At 34.6% G+C, this 12,161-nt stretch overlaps 1 protein-coding gene across 1 annotated transcript; it reads right to left on the reverse strand.

Annotated features, from left to right (window-relative positions):
- Nucleotides 1-8,710: 8,710 nt before the first annotated feature.
- LOC112778415 (uncharacterized) lies at nucleotides 8,711-10,783 on the reverse strand. Its single transcript, XM_025822732.1, has one exon. It carries the CDS (start codon nucleotides 10,781-10,783, stop codon nucleotides 8,711-8,713), a length of 2,073 nt encoding a protein of 690 aa, XP_025678517.1.
- Between the last annotated feature and the right edge of the window lie 1,378 nt (nucleotides 10,784-12,161).

Consider the following 12,161-nt stretch of genomic DNA (forward strand, 5'->3'; position numbering starts at 1 on the left):
TCTTCTGATTGATTTAGATCTTTGAAGATCAGAAACTCTCTCTTAGGTAAACAAAGATAGAATCAAGAAGAGAAGAAGTTAAACATTAATTCATTTCAATTTAGCAGGGCTCCTCTCCCTAATAAATGAGGGGTTTAATGACTCATTGTTCTATTACACAAAAATTCAAATTGAAAAAGTCAAAACTAGAAAATAAACTAAAAGTGAAGTACGAGAAAACGCAAAAAGTAAAGTAAGGTCAAGCGCCCTTTTCTAGTTCTAACCCTCCCCCATTTATACTACTTCTCTACTCTCCAAGTGCCTTCGAAGTGTGCGTCGAGATTGGACTCCTTTGGGCATGGATCAGGACTCCTGCTTAAGGCCTTGGCGTCATTTGCTATAGGCACCCCTTATGTACTAAAGGTCTTCTCCAAAATCCTCTTAAGTTCTCTATTAGAGACCTCAGCCTGTCCACTTGTTTGAGGATGATAAGGGGTAGCTACCTTATGATGGACTCCATATTTCTGAACAAGAGAGTACAGCTATTTGTTGCAAAAGTGGCTGCCCCCAGCACTGATTAGTGGGCAAAGCCACTGCTTTCACCCACTTGGACACATAATCAACTGCCACTAAAATGTAGTTATTTGAGTATGAGAGAGGGAAAGGTGCCATGAAGTCAATGCCACACACATCAAACAATTCAATTTCTAATATACCCTACTGTGGCATCTCACTATGGTTTGGAAGATTTCCAACTCTTTGGCACATGACACAGTTCTTCACAAAGTCCCGAGCATCTCTAAAGAGAGTCGGCCAATAAAAACTGCTCTGGAGGACCTTTGTTGCTGGCCTCTTGATAAGTCTATATTTGATGGTAAATTTTATCTTGAATTGAGTGGATTACATCATATAAACTCACATATGTTCACTTAAATAACATACTTTTGTAATTTCTCTCTAAATTGAACCTAAATGTGGAAACATGATTTTTTGTGCCTTAATTGATCAATTTAATTCCACTTTTATTCTATTCGATGCCTTGATATATTTTGTTGAGTGATTGATGAGTTGAGAATTTAGTGTCGATCTAGAATTTCTCAAAATAGGATCACTTCGTTGCAAGTATAGCCGAATCAACAACTAACTCTCAACATCAAATTTAAATCAAAAGATAGTCACAATCAAAACACAATAACCGAGAGTTTGAAGTCCCGGGTCGTCTTCCCTAGGAGTTGCAATTAAGTGTTCTTATTTATTGGCTATCATTGATTGCAAGAGAAGCAAGAAACATAAATAGCAAGAAAGTAGCTTAGCATGAAAGAAATTAAATAAAAGCAATTAAATGATCATGCAAGAAATCAAGAGAAAGAGAATTCAAATATAATAAAACCTCTTGGCATGGATTGACAGCTAAGGTTACCTATCCTGGTCATTGACCACAAACACATGATGATTATGAAGAGTTAATCCTACTTAGTCAACCCTACATCGAGGATAAGTCAAATAGGCATAGTTGATCCCAATCCATAAGTCCTAGTCAACACTACTAATGGGAGACTTAGAGTCCATGAAAACCAAATCAACTAACTACTCTAATGTATCAAACAAGAATGGACATCAATGACTCAAGGGTCACCAAAGTCCTCAATTCCAAGCCAAAGTGAAGAAAAAACTAAGTAAAAACTAAGCCAAGCATTTTATCAAACACTTGGTGTGCATGAAAATAAAATAATATTAAATTACATTAAAAATAAATTTTAACTACCAAAAGCAAGAAAATGATAATAACAACTAAAGGAAGCAACGATTAACATGAAAACATAAATTTGCATTAATTGAAATTAAAATTAACAAGAATATCCATAAACATAAAAATGACAAAAATAGAAAATTAAGAAGAAGAACTAGGAGAAATAAGAAAATAAAGTAAAGAAACATAAAGGAAACTACATTAAAACAAGAATTAAAGATAGAAATTAAAGAGAAATTAACTAAACCTAACCTAATTCTAGAGAGAAGGGGGAGCTTCTCTCTCTATAAACTAAGAGAAAAACATAGAAAATCTAAACCTAATTGCCCCCATTGCTTCCTCTTGGGTTGGGGTTGAAATAGCTTCAAAAATAAGTTGGATTGGATTTTGGAGGAGTAAATCCCCATAGTAGTCCCTGAGATTTACGTGATTACCTAATGTAGTCCTCAAGATCCCGATTTTCCCACTGTAGTCCTCCAAATGGAGCTTCGAGTACTCATAATGGTCCCTGGGCATATTTCTGGTGATGAGACATCACCGAAGCGCTTACGTGGCGTCATTTTTCCATGCTGGATGACTCCAACGGCTAGCTGAGCTGGCTCATTTCCAATTTATACCCACATTGGTTCCTCCCATTATATTTAACCCTAAATCTCCAAATTTTGATAAACAGCTACAAACAACTCAGTTATATTTGAAATTCAGCAGTTACCTAAAGAATCAATCATAATCCATTAACTAAACTAAAGGAAAGAGGAACAATGTAATGAAGAAATAAGCAACCTTGGCACCTTTCCACATTGGCACCCGAGCCGGGTCTCGGGTGCTTAAAAGTCGACGGTATTGTAGCCTGAAAAGGAAGAAAAGCTCATATTTTCATTAACTAAAGAGAGAAAAATCAGAAGTTTAATTAGACAAATTTTATGGCAAGGTATTATTAGTACCTGAATCTCTAGTGCCAAATGTGGCCTCTGAAAGAAAATGCTACGATTCCAAGAGCATTCAAGGCAAGAAACAAAGATGTAGAAGATGATGGCAATGACAAAGGTTCATAAGAGATGGAGGGTGGCCTTTGTCGGCTCACAGAGAGAACCCAAACCATGGTGGAGTAAGTAATTGCCACTACAAGAAAAATACCCATTCAGGTACACTTGAAAAGTGTAGTCAAAAATGAAAAAAAGTGATGCCTTAGGCAAAGGCTACGTTTTTTAGGCTTCAGAGACGCTTTTGTAAGGGATGCCTATACCAGTGTTGCCTATTCTCAAAGGCTACGCTTTTCTGTATCAAAGGCTATGCTTCTGGCCTTTGAGAATAGGGTACGCTTTTTAAGTGATGCTGTTTAGGACCAAAGGCTACGCTTTTCAGCACTAGTGGTTACCAGAGTTCAAAAGAATAGGCTACACTTTTCAGGACTACTACATCACTTTATAAACGTAACAAGTAGTATACCTATAGCTACTCTATATAAGTGTAGCCTTTTGTCCCTCATTTTTTTTTAATTTCTGTTTATATATATATATAAACAGTAATTTCTAATAATATTTTTATTTAAATCTAATATTTGAGAATATATATAATTATATATATAATGCTATATTTTTAATTAAATTAGTTAATTATTATAAAATAAAAATAAACAGATACATATATATAATAATACTGTGCATACAATAATCTTTAAATAATAAAAATTATCCTGAAACAAAATATATTTATATAATGAATATATAATATTGAGATGATCGTAATTTTAAGTATTCATACATCTCACACTAGAATAAGTATACTCATATAAATCAAAATATGCATGAAACCGCACACTTAGAGTTTACTACTAATAAACTAATAGAAAAAACCAAAATATTATATCATTAAAATGTATCTTCTAATAAAAGGCATCATCATCAATCATACATCTTTCAATTTCTAACACTAGCTCCATCTTTGCTAATAAACCATCATGATAGCATCTCAATCTTCACTCACATCTTCAGAATTAGCCTGCATAATTATATAGAAAAATAATTATGTTTTGAAAAAGTACAAGAAAAAAAATAATTAGCATATTAAAAACTAAAAATTTTCAAATTATTGGAACATAGAAACTAAAAACTAAAAACTGTATACCCTTTTGCTTAAAACAACAATCACATTCAAGGGGATACTATAAGTTATCATAAGGGACATAAAAAACCGAATCATAACATAACTTCATACTAAATGAGAAGTAAAATCAGAAACTCAAGTGCATTGTGCAAGTGACAGCAATAACATTTTTCTTCCTTTTTGGTTTTAACATTATAAGAAGCTCAAACTTTGTCCTGGAGGCACCAAAACAGGGTATCCAATAGTATATTAACACAACAATGATCTTGGAGCAACACAAAAGCACAACAGAAGCCACAAATATTGGTCCACTCTAATAACAATAATAATAAAATAACATAATGAAAAAACAAAACCAGAGAAACCAAATCACAGCTCCTTAAATTTCAAATCAAATTAAAAAGATTTGGCAGCCTCCTAAGTTCTAACAAATACAAATTTTAAACTCAACGGCAGATATTCAGAATCCTAATTAACAATTAACAATATATAAACAAATATTATGGAATAAGAAAGAACTGCTCATACCATATCTATGTTTGGAATATGAGTTGATCCATGAGCGCTATTTGCATCAATTGGAGAGTGTTGGGCGTTTTGTAACAAAGCCTCAATTTCTTCCGGCCTCATTCCAGGTTCAGATCGCTGAACTAGTAACTTAATCATGTTTCGCAATCCATGAAGCTCAGCCTCTTGGTGTTGTTGTTTGGCATCTTGGTGCTGCTGTTTGGCCTTCATGTCTCCAAGTTCAGCTTTCAAAGATGTGACTTGCTCTTGGTGCTGTTGCTTGAGTTCAAAAATTTCTGCATGCTTTTTTAAATCACTTCGTGTAACAGATCTTCCATAGCACCTAACCCGACCTGGTAGGTCTTTTCCAAATAAAGACTCAAAAGCTTCCTCATCTGTTTCACCAGCAGCTTGCCGGTTTTGGAAGTCTTCCTGATTAGAAGAAAGATTTAAAATAGAATTAGTTACTATATCCCGAATTTGATTTATAATCATTAATAATTAAATGAACTCTCATACAATTGCATCTTGTGTTTCCTGATCAACTTCCTTCCTTTTCCGACTTGTTCGAGTAGCAATAAACATTTCAAACCTTTTTGGTTCGTCACTTGTTTCCTTTGTCGCGCGCTACAAAATAAAGCCTTAAATAAGTAAGACTATAATAACATAACTAAAATTAACTAAACAAATGCCAGCACGAATATTAAATAAGTATACCAGAGCCACTCGTACTCTTCCAAAATTAATTGGCCCCATGCGATGTGGAAACTTTTGGTGTTCTTTGTGTTTCTTATTCTTTTCACTCATTGACTATAATTGAATAAAAAGTTAGCACATAGAAACAGAGAATAATATAATTAAATTTTGCATCAATAAACAAAATTACACCATACAAAATAGCAGTAGATATAATTGCACAAAATAAAATTCCAGAAAATAAAATTGCACAAAACAGAACAGAAAATAGAATTGCAGCAAATCAGAATCACAGCAAAAATAGAATAGCAGTCTAATTACGCCCAACTTAATTACCTGCTGCTTCCAAGTCCAAAAAAAAATTTAATTCAGCAAAAATAGAATAGCAGTCTAAAGCTTTATACATTATAGAATTTCTTACAGGACGCAGCATCAATTACAGTAATAAGAGTTACTTCTTTCAGGTCACACCAAAGGAAATATATCCAAAGAAAATTCAATTCAGTTTAGGAACCTAGCAGCAATCGAAACAGTAATAATATATTTGCAATTTAGGGTAGAATATGTGTTTGTACAGCATGAGAGAGGACAGATTCCCACATTATCAATCCAATTTTCATTATTTTTCTTATGTCTTAACAAATAGTAATATATTTGCAATTATAGTACCAACTATTTTACCTGGATTGTAGGATGACTCCAATAATAGATCAATTTTATGAAATGACCTTCTGGTACTTGTGTCGATCGATTTTTCACCATATCTTCGATAGTATCAAAGGGAACAAAGTGCTTCTGCTTAATCCTTCCCTTGAACCGCTTCCAAGCATCCCGAATTGCTTGGATCACCCACTTTTCTCCACTATCTGGGAGGATAAACTTGGTCTGCATATCAACATTGTTATATGCACCTTCTTATATTTAAAAAAAATTGACATTCAATAATAATAGAAAAGTCTTACGTTAACGTAGTTCCACATAAATTTCTTAGCTTTAGGAGTTACAGCATGCCAGCTAGTGTATAAAAGACTAACAAATCTTTTATTTCTACCAATTGTGCCAATGAAACTAGTTAAATTAGACACACTTTGATCGGTGGGTCCTACTGGCTGTCCAATATCAAAAATAACTTCTTCCCGCTGTTCCATAGTTCTTGCATAAATCTCTTTGCAAGTTGTTTTTCTGCGGGTTTTCTTCTTCTTTGGCTCTCCTAGTTTCATGCATTAGGGAAAAAATTAGGGAGTAATTAGTGATGCCAATTGAAAAATTAAGCATTATGATTTGCAAAAGAATATAAAAAATTTGATAGAAATTTCTTACCTTCGTCATCATCAATGTCCTCCATCACATGTGAATAATAATTTTCATCAAGTGGCAAGCTATCTCCCACATCATCACTTAGTTCAGAGCTTAGTCCGTCAATTTCTACAACTATCCCATTTTCTTTTAAGAATTCATCAATAGTTGTAGCCCTTACCCTTGGCTTGCTCTTTTCCTTTCTTGATCCATCTTGCTTCGACATTAAATCTTCAGCTTGTGGGGTAGTGTTTGAGCTAGGCAAAGTAGTGTCATCTTGCCTTTTTTGAGTCCATCATGTGTGAATTGAATGATCTGCTGCTGCCCTTGGTTGACTGTAGGCTGAGTAGAATTTGCCCAACTCTGCTGTTGGCTTACACTTGTTGGCACGCTATTATTCATACTACGAATTGCATCGAGCTTCCTTTTAAGTTCATCTGCACCCACCTTTATAAGCTTAGAATTATTCAAGCCTTGTGTTGACGGTTCACGTTGCACTTCATGCTTTTTTTTCTCAGCCATAGTCACAGTCAAGTGATGCTTTCTTTTTTATTTTCTGGCTGTTGCGCAGGAAGGCTCGGCTGTACTTCCAAGGTTTTAGGCTTGAAATCAGTCCTTTTTCTTATTGTATCGAGTGTGCTTTGTAAATGAGTAAAATCCAGCTTCTTTGATGTAGAAGTCTTCACTCCTTTGGTTGCACTCAACTCTTTTTGACTTTTGACTACATCCAACCTTGGCATAGTTTCCTCCTTGTCATTAGGTGCTGCACCTTGCATCTCATATTGCTTGCGTTCATTTACAATCTTTTGTCTCTTGGCTTCAAATTGACGAAGCAAATTCTTACTTGATGTTGCTTTAAGATCAATAAATTCTTTATTCCTACACAAACTAATTAGTTAACTCGAGTTAATATAAGCAACAAAGTGATATATCCTATAAGAAACACTAACAACTTCAGAATTTAAAACAAAAAGATGACTTACAAATAAAAAGGTGGAGAAAAATTAGTTATACATATGTACATATTAAGCAATAAATTGCTTAGGCTGACCCATCAGAATCAGAATCTCCAATAAAATCTGCCTCATAGTCTTGGGCAGAAGTCACCTGAGGAACCGTTTCAATAACTGTAGGTCGTAGATCAATCCTTTCCAGAATAAGTTCACCATCATCAGCTGGTATGGCAGGGCTCGTTATATACTCGTTTTGTTCATTATAGAAGGTTTGACGGGCCTCAGACTCAGATTCGTCACTTGTTTTGAATAAGTCTCTTGGGACAGTTTCCATAACATAATGTTTGTTATGTTCATATGGATCTTGCACATAAAAACATTGATGTGCTTGAGATGCTAGTATGAAGGGTTCATTCTGGTAGCATTTCTTATTGAAGTGAACAAATGTAAGGCCATATTTATCTCTCCCAGCATCATACCACTCACACCGAAATAATACTACCTTAAAATGTCCAAAATAGTCTAACTCTACTATCTCAAACAGTCTGCCATAATAAGCTACAATGTCTTGAATGGGACTTTTATCTTTAGCACTTGCAAAGCTTGAAGTTAAAGCAGTTAATGTAACACCACTATTTTGTGTTTTTCTCCTTGCCTCACGCTCCACAGTGTGAAACCTGTATCCATTAATTATATATCCAGAAAATTTTCTTGCAACAGAGCTTGGACCTCGTGATAATTCTTTTAGCCAAACAGGCACATCTGGATCCCTTGCCCGAGTTTCAAACTACTGCGAGAAGGTTTTACTGTGAACTTTTGCTTTTCTCCATTTCGTTCCTCGCTGATTGTTAACCTCATCCTCATGCTCTCTGTAGTTAAAAATAGTTATGTTTGATCGACAAAAATCTAAATGCACTTGATTTAGTGAATAAACATAAGTTGTATTAACTTACCTAACATAATCTGTGACTTCTTCACAGTTGTGTAATACATACACATGGGCTTGAGCACTTGAAATGTCATCGAGATTAATTGGTTCTCCATTTCCCACGCCTAACGAACGGCTTTTGTTAGAAAACAACTTTGATGGCACAACTTCGTCGTCATTAAGATCATCATCATTCCGAGGTCGCTTATTAAGTCTTGTTCACACACCTTCATGCAAGTATCTTGAGCAGAAAGTTAAGCACTCTTCAGCCAGATATGCCTCCGCAATAGAACCTTCGGGGCGACTTTTGTTGCGTACATACGACTTTAATGTACACATGTACCTTTCTGGAGGATACATCCAACGAAACTGCACTGGACCACCCAATCTCACCTCATTTGCTAAATGAATTGGAAGATGAACCATTATGTCAAAAAAACTAGGGGGAAAGATCCTCTCAAGGTGGCATAATGTTTCCACAATCTCTAACTCCAGTCAATCTATCTCTTCCAGTGTGATGAACTTTTTGCACAAGCGACGAAAAAAGGAACTTAGTCGAATCAACGGAATGGCCACATGATCCGGAAGGATGCTTTTAATCGGTATTGGTAGTAAATAGTGTAGCAAAAAATGAGCATCGTGGGTCTTATACCCAGAAACTTTTCTTTCTCCTAGATGTACACACCGTGATATATTAGAAGCACTACCATCAGGTAGCTTTGTTGTCTTCAAAACGCCACAAAAAATCGACTTCTCAGCAGCAGTCATAGAAAAGCATGCCTTTGCCAACTTTGTTCTCTTGCCATTATTCACCTCCTTTGGTTGAAGATTTTTCCAGATCCCCAAATCTTTTAAGTCATATCGAGCATTCAAATGGTCCTTTGTCTTGCCTGGGATATCCAAGAGAGTTCCAATTACACTATCAAGTATGTTCTTCTCTATGTGCATGACATCTAAGTTGTGACGCAGTGGGTTCTTGTGCCAGTAAGGCAATTCAAAGAAAATTGATCTTTTTTTCCAATTCCATGGGAAACTATTTGATGTAGTTTGCTTCTTCCCAAAAACATTCTCAACATTTTGTAGCATCTCAAAAATTTCCGTTCCTTCAATAACAGGTGGAGGGGGTCTTAATTCCTGTTTCCCATTAAAAGACCTTGTATTGGTTCTCCATGGATGATCCATGGGTAAAAAGACACGATGGTCCATATAAACTGTCTTCCGACTATGTTTTAGTTGTAGATAAGAGGTATTTTTGTTGCAACAAGGGCAAGCCAATTTTCCTTTTGTACTCCACCCAGACAACATAGCATATGCAGGAAAATCATTGATTGTCCACAAAAGAGCTGCCCGCATTTGAAAGGTCTCATTCTTTGATGCATCATAAGTTTCGACCCCTATTTCCCACAACAACTTCAAGTCTTCTATCAACGGTTGTAGATACACATCAATATCTTTACCAGGTGATTGTGGCCCAGGAATAAGCAAAGAAAGCATACAATATTCAGGTTTCATGGACATCCACGGAGGCAAGTTGTATACCATTAACATCACAGGCCACGTGCTCCATGAAATGTTCATGCTACGAAATGGGTTGAACCCATCACTTGACAAGCCTAGTCTAATATTGCGTGATTCTTTTGCAAAGTCTTCATCCATTTCATCAAAGTTCTTCCATGCCAGGCCATCAGCAGGATGCTTTAACGTCCCATCTTTAACGCGCTCCTCATCATGCCACCTCAGACTAGCTGCCGTCTTTGAGCACATAAATAATCTTTGAAGTCTTGGAATTATAGGAAAGTATCTCAGAGTCTTTGCAGGAATAGGACGACCTTTCTTGTGAGGTTGGTTCTCGCTATTATCACTAGAATTTTCGGTATATCGAGAAGTTCCACACACACGACATTGTTTTTCATCCTTTAGTTCTTTCCTATACAGGAGGCAATCATTTGGACAAGCATCGATTTTTTTATAATCTAGACCTAAATCTCTTATCATAGCCTTTGTCTTATGGAAAGATGAAGGTATGTTAATGTCAGGCATTGCCTCTTTCAATAGCTCAAGAAGGGAAGTGAAGGATGCATTGCTCCAACCGTGCAAACACTTTAATAAGTACAGACGGATGGTAAAAGATAATGTAGAAAATTTCTTGCAACCCGGGTATAACTCTTGACTTGCCCCATCTATTAAATTGTAAAACTTTTTAGCCTCCTCATTTTGGCCTACAGTAACACCCTCAGCGTGAGGCACATCTCTAAATGCATCATTAAGCAGTCCTTCGATGTCATCGCATGCACCTTCTTCATCATCCGTGTCATCATCAACCACCATTGGGATTGTCCATTCCCCGTGATTAATCCATGTTCTATATCCCTTAACAAATCCATCAGCGACTAAATGGTCAAATACCACATCTCTTCTATACCACTCAATGTTACAACACCTCTTACAAGGACATTGAATTTGTTGTCCTTCTGGTTCTCCCTCAGAGTATGCAAAGTCTAAGAAACTAATAACACCATTGATATACTCTTCACTATACCTCGGTAGATCCATCCAATCCTTCGGCATATCACAAAACCTAACCGATAATTTATAAATTTTTTAGGAGGAAAATTTATAAGGGATCGCAAAGTGAAGATAACAAGAATAGAGGAGGAAGGGTGTTATGAAATATAAGGGGAATGGGCAATGAAAAGGACTTTCATAGCCTTGTAGTTAGGTTGGGAAATAGTTCCTAATCTTAGAAGTAATTCTCTAAACATTTTACTAGAAACTCATTTAAGTAAAACAAATAAAGGAAAACAAAGAATTTATTGTGCATAAATATTAAGTTAAATTGCAACTTCAAAACTAACAAAACAATCGAGGTGGAGCTACACATGAATTAATAGTATAATCATAAAGTGAAAAGAAAAAGTATATATTGTACCTTGCCATGGCACGATCAATGTTTTGACAAAATCCACTTGGAAGCTTTAACCAAAAACTTCAATCTGTTTGCTACCAAATAAAATTCTAAGATATTAGAGTATAATCATATTTAGTCTTGATTTATTTTTATAAATTCTAAACTGATATATTTAAAATGTAAGGAAAAAAATTAAATAGTAAAAAATGGTAGAGCAATCTGTTGTTGTTACCATAAATAAAATAAAATAAAATAATATAACAAGCTAATATATATTGCAATTGGTTATTACAGTAGTTGACAAATTAAAATGAGTAAGTAATGAGTGTGTGCGCTCAATTTATTGAGAGAGACAAAGTGACTCAGCTGGGTTGCCACCATTCTATTTTATTTGTTTTCTTATTTTAAATTTTTTAGTATTTATCCGCTCCTCATAACCAAGTATGATTATGCTGCTAAACTTATAAAATAATTCTTTTTTGGGTTAAACATTCCTGACTTTGCCTAAACAAGCAAGGTTTAATTCCAAGTCTCACAAAAGATAGTATACTAGTTAATTTTAAGTATACTTGGCGTTAATTAGTAAATGCATGACTACAAAAATATTATTTATATATTAAAATTAATTATTATTTATTTGTATATATATATATATATATATATATATATATATATATATATATATTATTTAATTTTTTTAATATATATTTTTATATTAATAATTAATTTTAATAGTGGATATTAATGTTTTTTAAATATGGTTGACATGACTAATACGGCAAAATGTTACTAGCTATATATATATATATATATATATATATATATATATATATATTATTTAATTTTTTTAATATATATTTTTATATTAATAATTAATTTTAATAGTGGATTTTAATGTTTTTTAAACATGGTTGACATGACTAATACGGCAAAATGTTACTAGCTAGTAGATACGGTTAACAACCAATGCGGTTTTGGACTGGTCAGCAAAAGGTGCAGTATTGATGGAACCGTGTAAGTGATATAGTTACAACATGC

Source organism: Arachis hypogaea, chromosome 19, assembly GCF_003086295.3.
Source record: "Arachis hypogaea cultivar Tifrunner chromosome 19, arahy.Tifrunner.gnm2.J5K5, whole genome shotgun sequence".
Classification (NCBI taxonomy): domain Eukaryota; kingdom Viridiplantae; phylum Streptophyta; class Magnoliopsida; order Fabales; family Fabaceae; genus Arachis; species Arachis hypogaea.